At 42.2% G+C, this 25,808-nt stretch overlaps 1 protein-coding gene and 1 pseudogene across 6 annotated transcripts in view; both read left to right on the forward strand.

The window, feature by feature from the left end:
* The first annotated feature begins 460 nt into the window (after positions 1-460).
* Nf1 (neurofibromin 1) overlaps positions 461-25,808 on the forward strand; it is a 281,308-nt gene continuing 255,960 nt past the window's right edge. For all 6 annotated transcript variants that reach the window (XM_045158367.1, XM_045158370.1, XM_045158368.1 and 3 more), the window contains exon 1: positions 461-576. In XM_045158367.1, coding sequence (XP_045014302.1) covers positions 517-576 — 60 coding nt within the window. In that variant the 5' untranslated portion in view covers positions 461-516. The remainder of the gene's footprint in view (positions 577-25,808) is intronic.
* LOC105944488 lies at positions 11,742-23,055 on the forward strand (annotated as a pseudogene).

Consider the following 25,808-nt stretch of genomic DNA (forward strand, 5'->3'; position numbering starts at 1 on the left):
GGCGCGCGCGCATGCGCGGCAGGGCCCCGCCGCCCCCCGCGCGCCTTCCCCCTCCCTCCCCCCTCCCCTGCGCGCTCGCAGCCGCGCTCTCAATCTCCAGCTCGCCCGCCCGCTCGCGCTCCCTCTCCCCGGGCTGTGGAAAGGATCCCACTTCCGGTGGGGTGTCATGGCGGCGTCTGGGACTGTGATGGCTGAGGGGAGACGGCGCTAGTGGGGGAGAGCGACCCAGAGGTCCCCTCCCCTCCCCGGGTCCCCCCTCCTTCCCCCCCGTCCCCTTTTTCCTCTCCCCCTCTCCCCGGGCCTCCTCGACAACGTTCCCCCCTTCCCCTTGGGTCCCCCCACTCCCGGCTGGACGCGCAGCCCCCCCACGCCCCGGTCCCCACCCCCGTGGGAACGCTCGGAGCCCGCACTCCGCTGCTCGGCCTCGGCCTCGGCTCGCCGCCCTCCGCCGGGCCCGGGGCGCCGGCCCTCCGCCGCTGCCCCAGCCCCCCTCAGCCCCCGGCCGGCGGGGAGGACATGGCCGCTCACAGGCCGGTGGAATGGGTCCAGGCCGTGGTCAGCCGCTTCGACGAGCAGGTAACGGGCCCGCGGCGGGCGGTGGGGGTGGGGACGGAGCGGGTGAGGGGAGGAAGGAGCTGCCGCCGCCGCCTCCCCCGCCCGCCGCTGCCTGGGGCTCCGGGGGGGACGAGGCCGGGCCGGGGGTGAGGGGGGCTCGGTGCGCTGGGGGAGGGGAGGACGGGCCCGGCCTGGAGCTGGGGCTCCGCTTCCCTCCTAAATCGGGCTGGGGGGGCGGGGTGGGGCCTTCCCCCCTGACCGGCCCTCCAGCCCCTCCATCCCCTCCATCCTAGCTCTTCCGCTTGCTGTCGGGGATGTGACCTGGGGGCGTTTTCAGGGGCGCTCCTCCATCTGGCTGTAATCATTTTCCCGTACTTTTTTTTTTCTCCTCTTTTTTTTGGGGGGATCGGTGGTGGGTAATAAGGGCTTCCCTCGTCCTCTCCTCTCGTCCCTGCCCCCGTGACCATCATTGCTGGGGGCAACTGAGTGGCCCCCCTAGGCCTATTTAGTGTACCCCCACTAGGAGCACGGTAACATTCCTCCCCTCCCCCAGTTTCTTAGCTTCCCCTCATAGAGGGGGAAGAATAGAGCGAAGCAAGGAAAGAAAGCACAGGTTTTCTTACTTTCTGCCCCGCCGCCTCAGCCTGCAGAGACTCCGAACGCACACCCTGCACATCTTCTTAATGCCCCCCTCCCCATATCCCGGTGACACAAGACTGCCTTTTCCCTTTGCAAGGGGAGGGGAACCTTGGCACTGAAATAATTGCACCCCTCCCGTCTTGCCCTGTGGTCCGAGGAGGTGAATATTGCTTTTCTTGAGGATCCCGGGGAGGAAGGGGAGAAAGGTGAAAGGAAAGTGGGAAACAGCTTGTGAGCAACTGACTAGAGAGAGAGCAAAGACAGCTGGGATGTGGTCCTGGTGCTGGTAATTCTTGCTAGTGCTTTTGTTGTTGTTGTTTTGACTTGTTTTCCACTCTGGCCTTTCCGCTCACAAGGGAACTTTCAGTGAGACTGCTATTTGGGATGGAGAAAAAAGTTTCATAGTTTAGGGAGGTGACTTTTTCCCTGGGTTTCTCTGTACATCAAATCCTAGAACTGATAAGAGGTAATACACATAATACACATAGTACTTTGTCAGAATTAGTTTAATTTTGTGCTGCTGTAGATAGTTGGTTTAAAGGGACTTCTTTATTTTTATTTTTATTTTTTTTTTTTGCAGCTGCAGTTCTATTGGGGGCTCCCTGTGATGAGGGACTTGTTTAGGATTGAGTCAATCTGTTTTGTTTACTGAGTGAAATCATAAAGTGATTATTGGAGCAGACAGCTAGGGGGAAGGGTTTCCTCTTCCCTTTGATCCTTAACCATCTCTTTATAGGGCTCATGACTTAAGTGAGATTGAGGAATAAGCAAAGGAAGTTGAGCAGAACCTAGATAGGTAAAATAGAATTTCAAAGCTGTCATCAGACACTAGAAGGAGTTGGTTTATTTATCCCACTTTGCATTAGGTTTAAATAGAGTATTTAAATAGACATTAGAATTAAAACTTAATAGAAAAGACTTTGCACAACTTATAGAAAGGATTGAAAAGGCATGCAGAAAAACCAAAACTGAACATCATGGTTGCTAAAATCTGAATGAAGGATTTAGAATGATTTATTTCATAATATTCCCCAATTTTTTCAAATTAAGATTCCAGATTAACTTTTTTTTTTTTTCCTTTTTGGTTTTTCGAGGTAGGGTTTCACTGCAGCTCAGGAGTTCATATGTAGTCTTGGGGTGGCCTCGAACTCATGGTGATCCTCCTACCTCTGCCTCCCAAGTGCTGGGATTAAAAGGTGTTCACCACCATGCCCTGTTCCAATTTAACTCTTTAAAAAAATATTTTTAGTTATTTGAGAGAGACAGAGAGTGGGCCAGGAGCTCTAGCCACTATAAAATACTAGACACACGCGCCACCTTGTGCATCTGGCCCATGTGGGTACTGGAGAATCCCCCCCCCCCCTTTCTTTTGAGACAGTGTCTCATGTAACCCAGGCTGGCCTTGAATTTTTTTATGTAGCTGAGGATGACCATGAACTGCTGATCCTCCTGGGTTGGCCTGCCTCTGAAGTGGTGGGATTCCAGGCATGTACCATCAAGCCCAGCTTTTTTCTTCCTTTTACTTGTTGATCTATAGACTTCCTTATCATAGAAAAAAAATGATTTAAAAAATCCTCACTTTTAAAGAGGATTGATTATGAATTTTAGAAATATATTTTATTTATTTATTTATTTATGAGAAGAGAGAAGGAGAGAAAGAGAGAATGGGCATGCTAGGGTCTCTAGCCACTGCAAACAAACTCCAGATACATGTGCCATCATGTGCATCTGGCTGATGTGAATTCTGGGGAATTGAACGTGGGTTCTTAGGCTTCACAGGCAAGCGCCTTAACTGCTAAGCCATCTCTCTCTAGCCCCCCTTGATTATGATTTATTTATTTATTTATTTTGGTTTTTTGAGGTAGAGTCTTACTCTAGTCCAGGCTGACCTGGAATTCACCATGTGTCTCAGGGTGGCCTTGAACTTACAGTGATCCTCCTACCTCTGCCTCCTGAGTGCTGGGATTTTATATTGAGTAATATAAGTACATGTTTCTCTATCTTTATTATTAAAAGACCTTCCGCTTTGTTGCTAAGTATATTGCAGGATCACACCACTGTCTTAAAAGTTAAGGCATTACTTTTTAAAATTCATTGATTGATTTATTTGTAAGCAGAGAGGTAGGTAGATAGAAGACAGAGAGAGGGGGGAGAGAGAATGGGCATTCTAGGGTCTCTTGCCACTGCAGACACATGTGCCACTTTGTGCAGCTGGCTTTATTTGGGTACTGGGGTATAGGCTGTCTGACTTTGCAAGCAGGCCCCTTGAACTGCTGAGACATTTCTTCAACCCCCATCTTTTCTTGTAAGCAAAATCACTGAGATAATATTTTCACAGTTTAACATAAGATACTTACATATGCTGTTTTATTACAGAAATAGTAAATGTGTATTCAAGAGTTTGGTAGAGTTCACCTTAAGTTTGGAGATGTTTCTTTTGAGTGAGAAAACTTAGGCATAGAGAAGGTAAATGATGTAATATAATAGAGCCAGCAAGAGCCTTAGTATGTAAAGTGTTAATTGCTGGACAGCCAGTAGACTGCTTTCTCTAAATATATGACAATTAAAAAAAAAATAATTCATTAAGTATAGTTAAATTTTTATCAAGGAGAGAGGGATCCCTGTATGCACTGAGAGATATTTACATAGCAATCCTAGTTATTTCAGCTATATCTAAAAATTTTGAAATTTTTGTGCTTTCTGTACTTGTTTCACTGGGTATGTGGGGTTAAAAGTATCTCCTCTTTTTTTTTTTTTCTAGAGGTAGGGTCTCACTGTTGCCCAGGCTGACCTGGAATTCACTATGGAGTCTCAGGGTGGCCTCGAACTCCTACCTCTGCCTCCCGAGTGGTGGGATTAAAGGCGTGCGCCACCATGCCCGGCAGTATCTCCTTTTCATTAGAGCCAGGATATGTAGTTTGAATCACTTTAGTCCCCAGGGAGCACACTCATATGTAAAGATGGCAGTTTTTTATGACTTAGTTGATGTTTTTAGGTTGTACTTTTTTTTGTTACTATTTTTTTGAGATAGGATCTCACTCTAGCCCAGGCTGACCTGAAATTCACTCTGTATTCTCAGGATGGCCTCGAACTCACAACGATCCTCCTACCTCTGCCTCTCGAGTGCTGGGATTAAAGGCATGCGCCACCACATCTGGCTTTTAGGTTGTACTTCTAATATTTGTAATTGAAGCAGAAGTGAATTAGCAGCCACCACTGACTACAGGTATACTGAACTCTGATGGGTGTTGCTCAACACATTGGTGCAGCAGACCTGTTTAAAACAAATGGTAGTATTCCCCCATTGAGCTACATCCCTAGCTTTCCACTGTGACTTAAAAAAAAATTATGTATTTATTTATTAGAGAGAGAAAGTATGAGTTTATCAGGGCCTCTTGCCACTGCAAATTAACTTCAGATGCAACTTTGTGCATCTAGTCTTATGTGGGAACTGGAGGATTGAACTCAGACTGGTAGGCTTTGCAAGCAAGTGCCTTTAACCCCCTCTCCAGTTCTCCACCTTGACTTAAAAAAATACAAATATAGATAGATAGATAGACAGACAGACCGACAGACAGATAGATAGACAGGGCTGGAGGGATGGCTCAGTGGTTAAAGTGTTTGCCTGTAAAGCTAAAGGACCCAGGTTTGATTCCCCAGGACCCATGTTAGCCAGATGCACAAGGTGGCCCATGTGTCTGGAGTTCGTTTGCAGTGTCTGGAGGTCCTGGCACATCCATTCTCTCTCTCTGTCTTTCTCTCTTCCCCCCATTCTCTCTGTCAAATAAATAAATAAATAAATATTAATATATACATATATATACACACATATACATATATACATCCATGTGTATATATGTATGTATATTGTTCATCTTGACATTTTGACCTCAAGTCCTAACTTAAATAAGTGTTACCAGTTTTAAGAGTAATTCTCTTCTTGATTAGAAAATAGCACTTACAAAGATGGACAGATTGCTGAATAGATGTGTTCTGTCTCAACATAATTTGCATTTATGGTGCTAAATAGCAAGTTTCTAACCTTGACACTGGCCATTTTCAGGGGTGTCAGTTTAAGTTGTGGCTTATTAGCTCTGTTTTTTAACAAATTAAACCTTGTATGTCTCACCTAGCAATATGTGACCCATGGATTCCTGAGGTTTTATTTCTGAAAGAGGGTGAAGGAAAAATATGAGTATTTGAAGTTTTTTTTTTTTAAATATTTTACTTTTATTTATTTGACAGAGAAAGAGGGAGAGACAGAATGGGTGCACCAGGGCCTCCAGCCACTGCAAACGAACTCCAGACGCATGCACCCCCTTGTGCATCTGGCTAATGTGGGTCCTAGAGAATCAAACCTGGGTCCTTTGGCTTTGCAGGCAAATGCCTTAATCTCTAAGCCATCCCTCCAGCCCTGACGTTTTTTGTTTTTTTTTTTAAGAAATGGAAATAAGTAATCCCCAAATGATTTGTTATAAATATGATCAATTAAAGCAATTTTTTTTTTTTTTTTTTTTTTTTTGAGATAGGGTCTCACTCTAGCTCAGGCTGACCTGGAATTCACTATGTAGTCTCAGGGTGGCCTTGAACTCACAGCAGTCCTCCTACCCCTGCCTCCCGAGTGCTGGGATTAAAGGCATGTGCCACCACGCCCGGCTCAAAGCACTATTTTTTATATCTAGTTAACTGAAACAATATATACAAGCCAGGAAAAACTTAGAGAATTAAAAAAAAATTATTTGAGAGAGAAAGAAAGGGCATGCCAGGACCTCTTGCTGTTGCAAAGGAACTCTGGGTACAGGCGCCACTTTGTGCATCTGGCTTTATGTGTGTACTGGGGAATTAAACTCTGGTTAGCAGGCTTTGTAAGCAAGTGCCTTTAACCACTGAGATATCTTGCCAGCCCAAAAGACTTTTTGTTTTGTTTGCTTTTTTTTTTTTTTTTTTTAATGAAGCAGGTCTCATTCTAGTTCAAGCTGACCTGTATGTAATTCACTCTGTAGCCCAGGCTGGGGCTCATACTTATGGTGATCTTCCTAGCTCTGCCTCCCAAGTGCTGGGATTATAGGTGTGAGCCACCACGCCTGGCATTAGGGTTTTTTTTTTTTTTTTTTAAACAGTCAAACTCTGATATCTAAATTTGTAATTGCTTGGCAGTTGTTTGTATACATTGAATGCCAGTGAGAATGTCCTTTGGTAGGTGGTGGAGAGTTCAAAGTTTAAGTGTCTTCAATGTTACAAATCACATGCTAATTGACCAGATAGATGGATTTGTAAAAATTTGAAGGTAGGGCTGGAGAGATGGCTCAGAGGTTAAAGGTGTTTGCTTGCAAAGCTTGACAGTTCAGGTTCTATTCCCCAATACCCACTTAACCACTTAAAGCCAGATACACAAAGTGCCACATGTGTCTGGAGTTTGTTTGTAGTGAAAATAGGTCCTGGCACGCCCATATTTATTCTCTTCTTATCTGTCTCTTTCTCATCTCTCGCTCTCTCACAAATAAACAAAAATATTTAAAAATGTTTGAAGCTATTTTAGTTTTAAAAAATGAAGAAAGCCCAAACTACTACTTAAGTACTGGTCTGCATTTTTTTAATAAGACCTTATAATAAGTTGAAAATACAGCTCAGTGGTAGAATGTGTGAGGTCTTATGTTCAATTTCTACCACCAGACCTCCCAAAAAATTTAAAATACATACTCTTATGGTGAGGGAATAATATTTATTTATTTTGGTTTTTTTGAGGTAGGGTCTCACTCTAGCCCAGTCTGACCTGGAATTCACTCTGTAGTCTCAGGGTGGCCTCGAACTCATGGTGATCCTCCTACCTCTGCCTCCCGAATGCTGGGATTAAAGGCGTGCGCCACCATGCCCGGCTATAATACCTGTTCTGTAATGCATCTTTTTAAGTAATGTCTTTCATCTGGCCCTTGGTTGACAGTCCCATTACCTTGCCTTGTCTAGGAACTTCTTTTTATTATTTTTATTTATTTGAGGTGGGGGGAGAATGGGCACATCAGAGCCTCCAGCCACTGCATACAAACTCCAGATGTGTCATTTTGTGCATCTGGCTTACATGGGTCCTGGAGCATCAAACCTGGGTCCTTAGGCTTCTCAGGCAAGTGCCTTAATTGCTAATCCATCTCTCTACCCTAGGGACTTCTTTTTCACCTTTAAATTTAGGTTTCCTTTCTCTTGGAAATCAAGCATTTCCTTGGTCCTGCATCTTTCTCTGTGGACCAATTACTTTTTCCTTTTGTTGCCAGTATCTGGCTGTCTGTCTTGTTTCTCCACTCATTTCCTTTGTTGGTATGAAAACTGGCTTCTGGCTCATCTTTCCTTTTGAAGAGTTGTAGCCCCCTCCCCTTTTGCACACATGTGTGCATGTATGCATTGCATGTGTTAGGCACAGGTGTGCAGATATGTGGAGGCCAGAAGTTTATCAGGTATCTTCCACGACCATTCTCTACCATATTTATTGAGATAGCACTTAGTCTATTTAGCTAGCCCAGGGAACTCTATCTTTACCTCCCAAGCATTGGGATTATAGGTAGGCCTCCATGTCATCAAACGTTACATGGGTTCTGAGAATTCAAACTCAGATCCTTATGTTGGCACTACTACCCACTGAACCATCTTCCCAGCCCTTAGATTGCTGCTTTTGTTTTGTAATTTATTTGCAAGGAGAAAGCTAAATAGGGAGAGAGAGATAGGGAGGGAGGGAAGGAGGGAATATGTATGTGTATATGTGTGTGGGCATGCCATGGCCTCTAGCCACTGCAGACAAACTCCAGATGCATGCACCTTTGTTCATCTAGCTTTATGTAGATACTGGGGAATCGAATCTGGGTAGTTAGGACTTTGCAAGCAAGCTCCTTATTTGCTGAGCCATCTTGCTAGCCCCTGCTGCTTTCTTGAAAACGATTTCTTCTGGGTGGGGGGCTGGAGAAGTACATCTGGCTTGGTGTGGGTGCATGGTTTGAGTGAGTAGGGTCTCACTTTAGCCCAGACTGATCTGGAATTCATTATGAAGTCCCAGGCTGGCTTTGAACTCACAGCAATCTTCCTCCCACTGCCCTGAGTGCTGAGATTAAAGATGTGCACCATCATGCCCAGCAGATGTTCTTACATGATATGTTGTTTGTCTGTCACTGAACTGGGCTTCTTAAACAGGGGCCTGAGTTCACTGTGCTGCTACTATTCATTGCCTCTGTTCTTATGTCAACCATTAGCTCTCTTAGAGATCCTAGCTTTCCTCATCTGTTAAAAAGGAATTGACTAGAAAATCTTTAAGCTTGGTTCAAGTTTAAATATTGGATGATTTTAATGTTAACCGAATCTGTCCGTGACACAGCAGTCTGTTGGGAGCTGACCTCACTTAATTTACCAAACTTTGTATTCAGCAGCACCAATTTCCCAGGCTGATTGGTTTAGTCTCTTCTGTATGTATCATGCCTGTCCTGCTTCTCTGCCTTTGTGTATATGGGAACCTCTCTGAATGCTAATGCTTTAAACCCTTCGTTCTTCCCTTTCTCCCTCTTTCCTTCTATCCTTTGAGACAAGGTCTCAACTATGCAGCCCCTCTCTGGCCTGGAACTCCCTATATAGACCCAAGCTAGCCTCAAATTTGTGGCTGACCTGCTGTGTGCTGGGATTATACTTGGGAGCCACCACCTCAGCAATTCCTGTTTTCTTTAAAACTATTTTATTTTATTGGTTTTTCAAGGTAGGGTCTCACTCTAGTCCAGGCTGACTTGGAATTCACTATGGAGTCTCAGGGTGGCCTTGAACTCACAGCAATCCTCCTACCTCTGCCTCCCGAGTGCTGGGATTAAAGATGTGTGCCACCACTCCCAGTTTTTTATTTATTTATTTATTTATTTGAGAGCAACAGACAAGAGGCAGAGAGAGAGAAAAAAGGAGAGAGAATAAATGAATGAATTTGGGTGCGCCAGGACCTCCAGCCACTGCAAACGAACTCCAGTTGCCTTTTGTATCTGACTTAATGTAGGTTCTAGGGAATCGAGACTAGAACTGGGAACCTTAGGCTTCACAGGCAAGTGCTTAACTGCTTAGCCATCTCTCCAGCCTCTAAAATGTTTTCTTGATAACCTCCTGCCTCTGTTACCTGAGTAGCTGGGATACAGTCCTATACTGCCATGCATAGCCATGAAGTCTTTGGCCTGTACTCATTACTAACTTGTGGGTGTTCTTATCAATTGGAATTTTACAGAATCATATTGTAAATAGCCTTTAGGAAGCTTGCTTGAAAACAACTTAATTTTGTTTTGTCTTTTTACCAAAGAGGGTATGAACTATCTGAAAAGCAAGAAGCCCCTGTTAGAAGTCTCACAGTGGATTAGGCACATACAGTGCATCACGGATGGCATGGGTTTTGTATCATCAAAGTTGAGGTAGCTTGGTTAAAAAAGAATGGTAATTTTGCTTTCATTTTAAATGTGAAAAACTGAATTTTAATTCAGTATCTATAATAGCCTGGGTTTTATAAGGTAGATGATATGCTTACTAGGAATGAACTAAAAAAAGGGCTTGACAAAGGAGTTTACACTTTTATATTTTTTACCACAAAGGAAGCATCTTAAAGTATTTTTATGCTGGGTGTGGTGGCGTACACCCTTAATCCTAGCACTTGGGAGACAGAGATGGGAGTTTTGCCATGAGTTTGAGGCCATCCTGAGACTATATAGTGAAGTCCAGGTTAGCCTGGGCCAAAGTGAGACCCTACCTTGAAAAACCAAAAGAAATATAAATAAATAAAAATATTTTTTGCTTATTGTTGCAGTCAGGTTTGCCTGTGTATCTGGCTTTATACATGCTACTGGGGAATTGAAGCAAGGCCATCAGGCTTTGCAAACAAGTGCCTTTAGCTGCTGAGCCATATCCCTAGCCCAGGAAACATAATTTTTGGACCAGTTTTTGAATCTGATTAACTGCATTTGTGATCTTGGATATGTCACCTAATGTTAGTGTAGTCGTCTGCTTGGAAAGTGTGAGCTCTTTGAAAAGTTTAAGATTGCTCAAACATAAAATATACATGTTTATGTGTGTCTGTATGTATTTGTATACTTTTTTTTTAACAGCTTACTGACTATTGTGTTTTCAATAAATAAGGGAGAGTGACTTGTTTCTAGACATTCCCTAGTATGTACCTTGGTCCGTATAGTATACCTGATTTCTTAGCATTCATTGGCAAATACTGATAGCATTTTTATCACTTATGGATATCAGTAATTGATCTGTTTTTCTGCTTTATCATACTAGGTTGTGATATACATATAATATAGTTCTTCAAGTTTTGGGAATAAAATAAACTGTCATAAGTTTGTTGTATGGATTGGGCCAGTTTCACTTTGTTTATTTATTTTTGTTTGTTTTTGTTTTTCAAGGTAGGCTTTCACTGTAGTCCAAAGCTGACCTGAAATTCACTGTGCAGTCTCAGACTGGCTTCAAACTCACAGAGATCCTCTTACCCCTACCTCTGCCTCCCAAGTGCTGGGATTAAAGGCATGCATCACCACACCTGGAAATTTTATATTAAATTAAATTAATTTATTTATTTGAGTGAGAGAGGAAGGGGCAGAGAGAAAGAGTATGGGTGCGCCAGGGCCTCCAGCCACTGCAAACCTATTCCAGATGCATGCACCATCTTGTGCATCTGGTTTATGTGGGTCCTGGGAAATCGAACCAGGGTCCTTAGGCTTTGCAGGCAAAAGCCTTAACCACTAAGTCATTTCCCCAGCCCCAATTTGTTTTTTTGAGGTAGGGTCTTGCTTTTGCCCAGGCTGATCTAAAATTTACTATGTAGTCTCAGGGTGGCCTCAAACTCATGGCAATCCTCCTACCTCTGCCTCTCAAGGGTTGGGATCAAAGGTGTGAGCCACCATGCGCGGCTGCTCACTTGATTTCTTTAATTTTATTTATTTGCATGTGAGTGGGCGAGAGAGAGAGAGAGAGAGAGAGAGAGAGAGAGAGAGGGAGGGAGGGGGGGGGGGGGGGGGGGGAGGGAGGGAGGGAGGGAGGGAGGGAGGATGTATGGACATGTTGGGGCTTCTTGCCACTGCAGTGGAACACTAGATACTTGCACCACTGTTTGTGTTTAGTTTAGGATGGTAGCTTGAGAATTGAATTCAAGCATACAGTCTTTACAAGCAGGTGCCTTTAACTATGGTGCCATCTTCCTAGCCTCACTTGACTTTTTGAACAGCAAGGGTTCTTTACTTAAATCCACTTTTTGAAAAAATATGCTAGCATGGAGAATTTTGTCCTTAAGTAAAAATCTAGTGATAAAATAAATGGTGTTAAAACCTTAATTTTGTATCTCCATTCTTTAAATTACTCAGACTGTCCTGGCGTGGTGGCACACACCTTTAATCTCAGTACTCGAGAGGCAGAGGGATCACCATGAGTTTGAGGCCAGCCTAAGACTATGTAGTGAATTCCAGGTCAGCCTGGGCTCTAGAGCAAGACCCTACCTCAAAACCACCCCCCCCAAAATAAAACAAAGAAAAAAAATCACTCAGATTGTTATGAAGGAATTTTTGGTTTTAGCCTTCAACTCTGGTGTTTCAGTGTTCTGTATAGGGTATTTCTTGCATTATAATAATATGCTTCTAAGGGTAAGTAGTATATTAAACCATGTTTTGTATATTTATTTGTTACTTCTGTTTATCACTGGGGCTGTCTGTGTATAAGACAAAGAACAAGAGGAAGAGAAAAGACTCATTTTTTTAAACGGAAGTTTAAGAAGGAGAATGTTATATAAAAGAAGTGGAAAGGGACGTTTGTGGTCAGCTTAAACTGTTAAAAGGTTTAGAATCAATACTGAAGGACAAGATGGACAGCTTAAGCTATTTTCATGGGACTGACTTGTTTATAAAAGCATTGAATTGTTCCCTGTAATATTAGAATGCCTCCATTTTCTTGATGATGGGGAGGGAAAGATCAAAGTTTGTTTTGACCTTGAAGAATAGAATAGTTTTGCATTGTAGAGAATATGAATTGATTTGGAGATTCCAGGAATTTATAAATTTCTATAGGATACTATAGTCTTTAGTAAACAACACACTTCTAGACATGTGCTAAAGAAAATTTTAACCTGATAACATATAAAAATAGGATAATTGGTATTCTAAGTACTTTCACTAAAATGTCTTAAAGTATGGGAAGTAGATTGTACATTGAGTCACTTAAAAAGTTATATGACTGTGATATATAGTTATATTCTTTGAATGTAAGAATGGCTTTTGAGCCATTGACTATATTATCAAAAGAACTTCTGTTGAGACAAGATAGCACCAAGCTAATTTGGAATTCTACCTTGTTATAATAAAGACTGGAATTGTATCTTAAAATGTTACATATTTTTACCATAAATGGTACTAATTACTTTGCAGTAGCAATAACTTAAGGTGCGAACCCCAGATTGCATATTTTGTAGAAACCACAGTCTGGCACTCTTGGGTTGGCTTAGGATCACTACTAGAGCTGACAAGCTGTTGCCTGCCCCTATTCATATTTTATAGCTTTGGTTGTTTTACCTATTGAGTTTCAGAGGACTCACTTAACTTTGCCTGATGAAATGCTTCTCCTCCTCTTTTCTCACCCTTGCTGCAACCAAACAAGGTAGTATATCTAGAGTAAAAGGCATGGCATAAATTTAGTAAGCAGCAGTAAAATTATGATTAAAAAGAATGACTTATTTTTAACTTATTTTAAATCATAATTTTGTACCCAGATAATGATCTTTTGGATAATTAGGGCTCATAACAATCTCATTTGGTCTTTTTCTATTTTAATTGTTGACAGATTTTCTTGTGTAGCCCTCAAGAGTAATTTGGCTATGAGGAAAACTTCTTGACTGCAACTTGCAGTGTGGCCTTGGTCAATTGCTTTACCTCTCTGGATATCAGTTACTTGTTTCATCTGCGAAATGGGAATAGCACCTGTCCTATTTCCATCGTGAACTTGTTTTTTAACAAAGTATTTTTATTTGGGAGAGACAGAAGACAGGAGAGAGGAGGAAGGGAAGATGAATGAATGAATATGGGCATGCCTTTGTGTGGGTACTGAGGAATTGAACTTGGGCTGGCAGGCTTTGCAAGCAAGTACCTTTAACTGCTGAGCCATTTCCCCAGCTCCTGTGAGCTTGTTTATTTAGTGTGAATTTTTTTTTTTTTTTTTTGAGGTAGGGCCTCACTCTAGCTCAGGCTGACCTGGAATTCACTCTGTATTATCAGGGTGGTCTTGAACTCACAGTGATCCTCCTACCTCTGCCTCCCAAGTTCTGGGATTAAAGGCATGCACCACCACACCCGGCTAGTGTGAATCTTTTACATGAAAAGAAGCTGTAAATAGTCATGAAAATGTATTGCCACTTATGTGATATTTTTTTCTGTCCCTTTAGAATTTGGTGGTTATTACTTCTTTTCTGCATGAGAAAAATAAAGACCTGAAGAAACTAGTTCCCATTCATGTTGTGTGTGATTGGGTTTAAACTAGAGTGTTGGTGTCAGACAGTAAATATAGTAAACAGAAAAGTCTAAATTTTTTTTTTATATATTAATGACAAATACATTTATATTTTATAACAAACCAATTATACAATCAAATATTGCAGAAACCACATCAAATGAAATTAATGAAAAGTCTAAATTTTATGAACAGATAGCACAGACAAGTGAGATAAGGACTTTTTCTTCACTTACAGATGTGCTACATTATACCTTTGTTTATGTTTGAATAGGGAGCATCAGGCTGGGGAAATGGCTTAATGGTTAAGGCATTTGCCTGCAAAGCCTAAGGACCTCAGTTCGATTCCTCAGGACCCATGTAAGCCAGATGCACAAGGTGGCACATGTGTTTGGAGTTTGTTTGCATTGGCTAGAGGCCCTGGCATGCCCATTTCTCTCTTTTTCTCTATCTACCTCTTCCTCTTTCTCCTTCTCTCTCAAATAAATAAATAAAAATAAAATATTTTTAAAAAGAATAGGGAGCATCTGTTTTGGTTGGTAATATGTTAGTTTTAAACACTGTATCCTTGAATTTATTTTGATTCTTATTTCCTTGTAGAAGCTTCTCTGGTTGCTACAAGTTGTAATATTGCTTCCCTCTTACTTATTACATTTTATTATATTCATATTACATTTTATTATACTCACTATAGACTTTTTTAATCTATAAGAGAAGAGAGAGAGAGAGAGAGAGAGAGAGAGAGAGAGAGAGGGAGAAAGAGAAAGAATTGGTGGGCCAGGCCTCAGCCAATGCAGACAAACTCCAGATGTGTCATCTTGTGCATCTCTCTGGCTTATGTGGGTTCTGGGGAGTCAAACCTGGGTCCTTAGGCTTGGCAGGCAAGTGCCTTAACCAGTAAACCATCTCTCCAGCCTCTTACTATAGATTTTTAGGTGAGGAAAGTTGAGCTGTGAAGCTGAGAAAATGCAATTTGTGAGACTATCAAAAGGAAAATATAAATATGAAATATGTTTCTATTTCATTTTGTCTGGACATGCACTGGCGGGGGGTGCATGTTGCTACCAATCAAACCCAGGACTTTGCCCAAGCCAGTGCTCTAAAACCGTGCTGCACTTATAGCCCCTGTCATCCCTCTGTAGCCTAGGCTGGCCTCAAACTTGAGTTTTTTGCCTTAGCCTTCTGAGTGCTTGGGTTACAGATGTGCAACCTGTGAAAGTGGTTAATTGGTTTTCTTTCTCCAAGAACATTTCACCTAGAATTTGAGTAAACTTGAAGTAACTTTAAAATATTTTTAATTTATTTGCAAGGAAGGAGGAAGGGAAGAAGGAAGAGAGAGAGTGAGCAAGAGAATAAGAAAGAGGGAATATGAGACTGGATGTACCAGGGTCTCTTTCTGCTCTAAGTGAACTTCAGGTGCATGTGTCGCTTTGTGCACCTGGCTTTACGTGGGTACTGGGGAACTGAACCCCAGGCCTATAGGCTTTGCTAGCAAGGGCCTTTACTACTGAGCTATCTTCTCAGCCCTTGAAGCAATTTTTAACTATTGTTAGGTAGTATTCGAATGCCTTCTGGTGGACTCCTGAATAATTGTTTTTCTTGTTATCTACCTTTCCTAGATTTTATTTTCCCATGTAACAAGTCTTCATCTTGACTCTCCCTCCCTCCCTCTTTCCTTCATTCAAAGGCAGGATCCATGTCGTCCACACTGACCTCAAACTTGTTCCATCGAGGTAGCCCAGGCTAACCTGGAATTCACTGTGTAGTTTCAGGCTGTCCTCAAACTCATGGTGAGTTTCCCACTGCCTCCTGAGTGTTGGGATTTAAGGTGTGTGCCACCACCCTGGGCTCAACTGGATAACGTTTTTTGTTGTTGATGTTTTGAATTAGGGTCTTGCTCTAGCCATCACACCCGGCTTTTGCTCCATTTTTGACCTTGAACTTCTGATCCTATTGCATCTGCCTCCTGAGATCTGAGATACAGGCTCATGCCACTGTGCTTGTTTGTGTGCGATGCTGAGCTTCGTTGAACCTGGGGCTTCCTGCGGACTAGGCAAGCCAGAGCAACTGAACTTCATCCTTAGCCCATGAGCTTGTCTTTGGGTTATTGTTTCTGCTCTTCTGTCTTTATCAATTTCTTTTAGTTCTGTCCCATCCTGGGACTGGGAAAATGTGCTTTTATGTTTCAGGCAAATCTTACTCTTTCTGTGTAATTGATAAGGTAAAAGAGAAGCACTTGTGTTTCCTGTTGGATTTCAGTTTTTGGTCTCTCATAAGTGAATCTGCAAGGAGTAGGAGAGAGCAGGTTTTGTTTTGGTCCAGTGGTGGCAACAAAGATCGATTGAAGATCAGTACTCTGGTTTCTGCCCTAACACGAACTACCTTTGTGATGTATAACCCTCCTGAATTCTGAGACTGTTGCATCTGTAAACCGGGAGAAAATAATCCGACAGTTAAAAAGTTTTAGAATTATTGTTTTAAAACTTACTTTATTTTTATTGCTAATTTCCATAATTGTAGACAATAACCCATGGTAATTCCCTCCCTCCTCCTAGAATTCTTAAATGTATTAATTTTTGTTTTTCATGTTGAGCAAGTTCTTTGAAAAATAATTACAGTCACTAAAGCAGTCACAGATCTTTATTTAGGAGTTGGATCTCTCTCTCTCTCTCTGTGTATTTTTTCTTTCCTCCTCTTCTTCCTTCCTCTTCCTCCTCCTTTCTTTTTTTCTTCTTTGAGGTAGGGTCTTTCTCTAGCCCAGGCTGACTTGGAGCTTACTCTGGCTGGTCTTGAACTCACATGGATTTCCTACCTTTGCCTCCTGAGTGATGGAGGGATTAAAGGTGTGTGCCAACACACCTAGCCTCTCTGGGTTTTAATTTCTTCAGTAATGCTACTGATTTTGCAGAAGCTGTTGTGAGATTAAATAGGAAGTACATGTAAAGCATGTGGCATAGTTTCCGTCTCAGTATATCTTACACTGCTGTTATTACAAGGTTATTAAAATTGAACAAGATAGATTGTTTTGTAATTTGCCCTTAACAATTTTAGTATATTTTCTATGTAACTATGCTTTCTTTTATACCACTTAAATTTTAAGGGGTTACATGTATTTGTAAATTTTTTTTTTATTTCTTTTTTATTTGAGAGCGACAGACACAGAGAGAAAGACAGATAGAGGGAGAGAGAGAGAATGGGTGTGCCAGGGCTTCCAGCCTCTGCAAACGAACTCCAGACGCGTGCGCCCCCTTGTGCATCTGGCTAACATGGGACCTGGGGAACTGAGCCTCGAACTGGGGTCCTTAGGCTTCACAGGCAAGCGCTTAACTGGTAAGCCATCTCTCCAGCCCTGTAAATTATTTTATTTAAAAATGTTTTTATTGGGCTGGAGAGATGGTTAGCATTAAGGCACTTGCCTGTGTAGCTTAAGGACCTAGGTTTGACTCCCCAGAACCCACATAAGCCAGATGCACAGGTGGTGCATATGTCTGGAGTTCATTTGTAGTGGCTGGAGACCCTGGTGCGCCGTTCCCTCTCTCCCCCCCTCAAATAAATAAAAATATAAAAATATATTTTTTATTTATTTGTGAGGAGAGAAAGAGAACAGGTGTACCAGGGCCTTTAAATCCAGATGCATGATATATCTGGCTTTAAATGGATACTGGGGAATCAGGCTCAGTCTGGCAGGTTTTGCCGCTAAATGATTTTAACCACTGAGCAGTCTGTGCTGAGCATATATTTAACAGAAAATAATCACAAAATAAATGTTTCTCAAAATTATGACTACAATGTATATAAGAAATTATGGACTTGGACTGGAGAAAGAGCTCAGTGGTAGAGTGCTTGCATAGCAATTAAAGACGTGAGCTACCACCACCAAAAAAAAAAAAAAATCCTAATTTCTAGCAATGTAAGGTTAGCATAAGAGTACAGTCTGAATGAGGTGAACAAGTGGTGCAATGATTGAAGTATAATGAGTACTTGCTACTATGCCTTTGGTACTGTGTAGGTAATAGGGTTCTATGGCCTGCCCATAAAACAGTTGTATTGATAGATATACAGGTTAGACCTTTTAAGGATGGTGTGCTTATACCACACAAAATTGAACCAGTGCAATTAAAAGATATGAGGTCCTGTTAAGGATGGGAAATGAAAGCAGGAGTGATGGTACATGCCTATAATACCAGCATTTGGAAGGCTGAGACAGAAAGATGAAGAGATCAAGCCCAGCCTAAGTTGAATAGTGAGATGAGACTCTGTCTCCCTCTCCATGTGAGATGATAGAGAAGGAAAGAATATGTTTGATTTATTATAACTAATAGAGAAAATGAGAAGGGGGGAGGTAAGTATCTTAGGTTACTTAGCACTATGGACTATATTAAGGATTTAGCTGAATTTGAGGCTGGATCTTTGTTAGTAAATCACTAGAATTAAGGAGATGAGGAAAAGTCAATCACTAGAATTAAGGAGATGAAGAAAGCTGAGGACCTGATATTGGATAGCTGATCAGCTTTGACATTAAAGTTACCTAGATAAGATTACAAGATTTGACAGATAGAAATATATGATGTCTAGTTGAATTTTAATCCCCGCACCCCCCCCAAGGTAGGGTCTCACTCTAGTCCAGGCTGACCTGGAATTCATTATGTAGTCTCAGGGTTGCCTTGAATTCATGACACTCCACCTACCTCTGCCTCTGGAGCGCTTGGGATTAAAGGTGTGCGCCTCCACACCCTGCTTAGCTGAATTTTTTAAATTTTATTTTTGAGTCAGAGAGAGAGAGAACAAAAGGGTGTGCCAAGGCCTTTCAGCTTCTGTGAACAAACTCCAGTTGTGTGCACCCCTTTGTGCACATGATCACCATTGCACATTTGTATCACTTTGCATCTGGCTACGTGGAACCTGGAGATTCAAATGTGTTCTCAGGCTTTGCAGGCCAGTGCCTTAACTGCTAAGCCTTCTCTCCAGTCCTAGCTGAGTTTTTTGTTTGAGAAGGATCTTACACTGTAGCCCAGGTTGGTTTGGAACTCAGTATGTAGCCCAGGCTATCTTCTAACTTGTAACAATCCTTCTGTCTCAGCCTTCAGAGTGCTAAGATTACAAACACGAGCTGCTGAGAAAAATTATAATATCTGATAAATTAATGAATATATTTTTAGTATAAGTTTTCCCCAAATATATGAGGTATACTTACAAAGTACTCATGCTTATCAGGTGGCAGTAACCTCAATGGTTTTTACAGGGTGGGAGATTTTGGGCAGAGGAAAAACTGAGCCAGGAACCAGTTTTTTTTGTTAAGAAAATAGCTAGAAAATTGTTAGATAATTGTGACAAAGTTTGTTAGTGGGTAAATGAGTCATGAACCTTAAGAGTGGGGTTTTGAAAAAGAAGAAAAGTTTAGAATTTGGCTGTCTTGAGTCTTCTATTCATTTTCTTTTTTTCTAATACTACAGTCTATAGCTTGACAGAATTTGTCTGTTTGCTTTAAAAGTACTTGAGGACAGAATTTATATACTTCCCAAATGATATACATTATCTGTATTGTTTTCTTTTAATATTTTATTTATATTTATTTATTTATTTGAGAGAGACAGAGTCAGACAAAGGGAGAAAGAAGGAGAGAGAGAGAATGGGCGCACCAGGGCATCCAGCCACTGCAAACGAACTCCAGACACATGTGCCACCTTGTGCATCTGGCTTACGTGGGTCCTGGGGAATTGAACGTAGGTCCTTTGGCTTTGCAGACAACTGCCTTAACTGCTAAGCCATCTCTCCAGTCCCCCTCTTTTTTTTTTTTTTTCAAGGTAGGGTTTCATTCTAACTCAGGCTGACCTGAATTTACTACGTTTTCTCAGGCTGTCCTTGAACTCACGGCAGTCCTTCTACCTCTGCCTCCCGAGTGCTGGGATTAAAGGTGTGCACCAACACTCCTGGCTCCCCCACTTTTTTTAATGTGAGAGAGTAAACATGAGAGCAAGGGGGGGGGCAGGAGGAAAATGGGGTCAGAATTAGCACGCCAGGACCTTCAGCCTCTGTAATTGAACTCCATATGCATGTGCCACCTTGTACACATGTACGACCTTGTGTACTTGTGCCACCTTGTGCGTTTGGCTTATGTGGGACTTGGGGAGTCCAGTATGGGTCCTCAAGCTTCATAGGCAAGTGTCTTAGCCACTAAGTCATCTCTCCAGCCCTACTCTCCATTCCTCCCCGCCTCCTGTTCCTTCTCTCTCTCTTTTTTTTTTTTTTAGAGATAGCAAGAGAGAAGTAGCAAGGGGGGGGGTTGGTATGCCAGGGCCTCAACCACTACAATTGAACTCCACACACTTCCACTACCTAGTAAGCATGTACGATCTTGTACTTGCATCACCTTTGTGCATCTGGCTTATGTTGGATCTGGAGAGAGATTGAACATGGGTCCTTAGGCTTTGCAGGTAAGAGCCTTAACCCACTAAATCATCTCTCCAGCCCTTCTTTTTTCTTTTCTTGCTTGCTTGCTTTTTTTCCTTTCTTCTTCCTTGCGTGTGTGTGTGTGTGTGTGTGTGTGTGTGTGCGCGCGCGCGCACGAGACATAGGGTCCCATTCCAGCCCAGGCTGACCTGGAATTCACTATGTAGTCTCAGGCTGGCCTTGAACTCACAGTGATCCTCCTACCTCAGCCTCCCAAGTGCTAGGACTAAAAGTGTGTGCCACCATGCCCAGCAGAAAAGGGGGGGAGGTGAGAGAGAATATGAGTGAGAAAATGAGCATGCCAGTGCCTCTAGCTTCTGCACATGAACTCCAGATACATTTGCTACTTTGTACATATGACTCTATGTGTGTACTGGGGAATTGAACTCATGTTGTTAGGCTTTGCAGGCAAATCTTAACTGCTGAGCCATCTTTCCAGTCCCCTAGTTATTTTTTGTGCAATAGTAGTTGATATCTCAATACATACAATCTTTTTTCCCCCCTCAATATGTTCGTTATGTGAGGGTGTTACATGAGACTTAATTGAAATAAATGACTTAAATGTTGAGATACCGGACATAGTGCATAGATGTGTAATCCCAGTACTCTAAAGGTAGAGGGAGGAGGATTGTAATTTTTAGGCCAGTTGCAATACATAACAAGTTTGAAGCAAGCTTAGCTTACAATGTTACACTGTCTCAGAAAGCCAAGGACTGTGATATAGCTTAGTACTAGAACACTGCCAAGATACGCAAAACCCTGTGTTCAGTCCCAACATTGCAAAAAGAAAACTATGGGTAGTTTGATTATGGTATTCATCTATTACTGGTACAGTGAATGGATTGAAAAGGTTAAGGTTGGGAAGACGGCTCAGTGATTAAGGGTGCTTTCTTTCAAAGCCTGCTGGCCCAAGTTCAATTTCCCATTATCCACATAAAGCCAGATACACAAAGTGGTCCATCTGTTTGTATGTTGTACGCAGTGTCAGGAGACCCTGGTGTGCCAGTTCTCTCTCTCTTTCTCTATAATAAATAAATAAAAATATTTTTTTCAAAAAATGTTCATTGACTTGTTCATATATGAAAGTTTATTATGAAAAATTTTAAAAACTAAAGATAATTATAAATTAAGTTCCAGCTATCGATTACTTAGCTTCTCTCTGGTCTGATTTCCTTAATATTCTTACTCATTTCCTGCTCACCATCTCTTCATTATTTTGAAGCAATTCCATACATCTTTCAGCATGACTTAGTCTTAACTCATGCTGACTTTAAGATCTGTGTGTATAAAAATGAACCCAATTAGAAATCAGAAGACTTTCTTTTAAAGATTAAAACAAAATTGTTGAGAGATGGGAAGACTTGGTTTCTAATTTCCTACTAGAGTGGGCAAGTCAGGTTATTTGATTCCTAAATTTTGTTGAAGAATGTGTAGGTTGTAGAGAGATTTGCCCTTTTTTACAGGCCACACTCTGTGAATCAACAAAATGAAGTAACGTGTCTGAAGGTACTTGATATACTCTAAACTCAAAAACTGGGCTGTGGAGATGGCTTTCTTGTTTAAGGTGCTTGCTTGCAAAGCCTGCCTGTCCCCAGTACCCACATAAAGCCAGATGAACAAAGTGGCCTATGCATCTGGAGTTTGTTTATAGCAAGCAGCAAGGGATTCTGGCATGCCCAATTCTTTCCCTCCTTGCTTACAGATAGATACATAAAAATTTTTTTTTTAAATTTTTATTCATTTGACAGTGAGAGTAAGAGAAAGAGGGAGCGGGGGGGGGGGGGGAAGAATGGACACACCAGGGCCTCTAGCTGCTGCAAATGAACTCCAGATGCATGTGCCACCTTATGCATCCAGCTTACGTGAGTCCTAGGGAAGTGAGCCTGGGTCCTTAGGCTTTGCAGGCAAGCGCCTTAACCGCTAAGCCATCTCTACAGCCCCATAAAAATGTTTTTGTAAAGCACTGGAGAGATGGCTTAGCGGTTAAGGTGCTTGCCTACAAAGCCTAAGGACCCTGGTTCCACCCTTCTAGAACCCACGTAAGCAAGCCACACAAGGTGATGCATGTATACAAGGTGGCACCAAGCTTCTTGTTCGATTGCAGTGGCTAGAGGCCCTGGCATGCCAATTCTCTTGCACTCTTTCTCTCTCTTGTCTCTCTTGCTCTGTCTCATAAACACTAAAATAAAAAACATTTTTAAAACAGTAAGTTCAGACACATTCTTTGCTGAGAGTCACTGCGGTTTCCTGCTTCAGCAGTGCTTGAATAGAACCTGGCACTCAAACCCCACCACAGTCAGAGCCCTTCGCCAACACCTTGCAGCATCCGCCCTCCACCACAGTTCCAGTGCTGCTTCACCACCTTGCCCCTCCAGCTGCTGCCGTGACCACCATGTCCTCCACGTCCCTGTGCCGGAACTACCACCAAGACTCAGTGGCTGCCATCAACCAACAGATCAGTCTGGAGCTCTGTACCTGCTGACTCTCTCTCTGTGTCTCTTGCTTTGACCGTGATGATGTGGCTTTGAAGAGCTTTGCTAGACACTTTCTTCACAGATCTTGTGAGGAGCAGGAGCATGGAGAAACTGATGAAGCTGCAGAACCAGCGGGTGGGGGGGGGAGGGGAGGTCTGAATCTTTAAGAAACCAGACCAAGGTGGGAAGGTGGGCTGAATGCAAAGGAGAGTGCATTGCACTTGGCAAAATGTGTGACTCAGTCAGTACTGGAACTGCACCAACTGGCCACTGACAGAAATGACCCCCACTTGTGTGACTTACTGAGACTTTAATGAGCCGTGGAATCCATCAAAGAACTGGGTGATCCTGTAACCAACTTGTGCAAGATGGGAGCCCTTGAATCTGGCATGGTGGAATTGACAAACACCCCCTGGGAGACAGTGATGAGAGCGAAGCTGGCGAGTGACTCCCCTGGTCACCAAGGCAGTGTGTGCATGTTGGGGCTACCTTTACCTTTCCTACAAGTTGTACCAGAACTTCTGCTTAAGGTCTTTAATTTGTACCATTACTTCAGGTAAAGAAATTTGGTACACAGGAAAATCAAACACAGAAACAAAAAATCCAGGAGGCTTAAAAACAGTGCTTTACATAGTGCAGTTTCCTTATCAGTAGTAAATGCTACTACATTCCTGTGTAAGTGCTAAAAAGTTATTTGACTACTCAGTTGTAGGGTTACCTAGATGTTGATATAAGTCCACAGCACTGAAATCATCTTGTCACCTTTACTCACCCCTGCATTTTGACAATTGAACAGTATTTTCTCATTCACCATTTGGCACATATCTCTTCTTTATGACTTCATGCTCACTAATATTTCTCTCACTGTTTTTTTGTGTCCTTGGATTGATTCATGTAGACTTTAATTCACCTAAAGCAGGTAGGTGGGCTCTTCATGCTGTATGTAAGAATTCTGATGACTTCTAGTAACACGTTTTCGTATTTGAAGATCATTTTGTTTCTACTAGAATAACCAGAAGTAACATTGGATAGTTTTTTGTTTACCTAGTAGTAGTTAGTATACCATGTGCTCTAGTGGTTCTTTGCGTGTAGTATGTATGGTATATGTATACAGCTACGACCATCCCATGCCCATTCATGTGAAAGTTCAAGAAGGATGCCGAGTGTCTTCTCTCACTCTTCCACCTTATTTCCCTAAGACAGTCTCTCACTAAACTTGGAGCTGACTGTTTTGAGAAACTAAGGTTAGACTGGCTGACCAGGGAGACCCCAGTCATCCTCCTGTCTCTACCTGCCTTAGTGCTGCAGTTACAAGCATATGTGGCCATATCTGGATTTTTACCTGGGTGCTGGAGATTGATTGAATTTAGGACTTTCTTTGTGCTTGCACAGCAAGCTTTTCTACTTGCTGACTGTTGCAGTCCGGTTCGCATTGCTGGTAGAAATCACCAAACCAAGAGCAGTTTCTGGGCAAAAGAGATTTATTTTGGCTTATAGACTCGAGGGGAAGCTCCACGATGGCAGGGAAAACGATGGCATGAGCAGAGGGTGGACATCACCCCCTGGCCAACATAAGGTGGACCACAGCAACAGGAGGGTATGCCAAACACTGGCATGGGGAAACTGGCTATAAAGCCCATAAGCCCGCCCCAACAATACACTCCCTCCAGAAGGCATTAATTCCCAAATATCCATCAGCTGGGAACCTAGCATTCAGAACACCTAAGTTTATGGGGGACACCTGACTCAAACCACCACACTGACCCATCTCTACGCTATCAAACTTGGGGCTTTGTGCATGCTAGGCAAGCACTATACCCTTGAGCTACATCCTAGTCTACTAAAAAGCTGTGAGTCCTAGATGTCTGGATATTTGGTTATGATTTTTAAAATATCTTGCTAGGTAATTTTGACATAAAGCTGGCTACGTAATTCGTTGCTGGATTTGCTATGTAGGAGATTTAGCTCTTGGGTAACATTTAGTAGATCATGGCATAATCATCTATACCACTGCAGCAGTTTTAAGCAAAACAAAATCTGGGTGAACTTTCAGAATGAACATTTAAAAAAGTATATTGGAGGGAATGAGGGCCAAATGAGTTGAAATTCCAGAGAGCCCTTTGTTTGTAGGTGAACTGATTCTGAAGAAAAAAGATGAGCCAGAGTGAACTGAGTCTTACTAAAACTGTAGCCATATATAAACCTGGTGTGGTGACCCATGTCTTTAATCCCATTACTCAGGAGGGGAGGTGGAGGCAGGAAGATTAGAAGTACAAGGTCATTTTTAGCTACATAGTAAGTGAGTTTAAGGTCAGTTTAGGCTGCAGAAGACCTGTCTCAAAAGTCAAAACAAAAAAAAAGTAAAAGATAAAGGTATTTCATTTTCTGTATAAGAAGAAATACACTCAAAGTTTTTGCCTAAAACACTGAAAATGTTCTCCTTTTTTCTTTTTTTGTTTTTTTGAGGTAGGGTCTTACTCTGGCCCAGGCTGACCTAGAATTCACTATGTAGTCTCAGGGTGGCCTTGAATTCATCCTACCTCTGCCTCCCAAGTGCTGGAATTAAAAGTGTGTGCTTCTATGCCTGTTGTTTTGTTTTTTTTTTTTTCTCCCCTTTTTTGGTTGAACATTTTTAGTTCATCTTTATAACTTCTGCTACCTAATCCATGTTTTCTTGACCCTCATTTTAGACCTCAGCTGGTAGGATAAGCCAGACCTTCAGGAATTCCTACTGGGCCTGCTTTGTGTATATGTGTATTTGTATGGCTGTCGTTTTCCCATTAACTTTTGCCTTCACACAGGTGAGACAGTTCATAGACTCATATTTCCAGATATAGTCCTCCCTGTCTCCTTTATGTAGTAGCAGTCCAATATCTCTTACTAATCAAAGGGATTAAGCCAAGTCTAATAGAATAACCACCTCCTTTGACCTCTGGTACAGTGATGTGATTCTCAACCCAAAGTAATTTTGCCTCTTAGGGAACATTTGACAATATCTGGAGATATTTTTAATTGCTACAGGTTAGGAGGGTGATGTTACTGACATCTGCTGGGATCTAACCAGAATGCTGCCAACCTTCTTGCAGTGCTTGTGGGACAGCCTCCCCCCGCCCCCCAAGGAACACAGAATTATCCAGTCCAAACTGTCAATAGTGCTAAGATAGAGAGATCCTGACTAAGTAAAATGGGGCACTTACGACT

The sequence above is a fragment of the Jaculus jaculus genome, chromosome 9, assembly GCF_020740685.1.
Source record: "Jaculus jaculus isolate mJacJac1 chromosome 9, mJacJac1.mat.Y.cur, whole genome shotgun sequence".
NCBI classification, from domain to species: Eukaryota; Metazoa; Chordata; class Mammalia; order Rodentia; family Dipodidae; genus Jaculus; species Jaculus jaculus.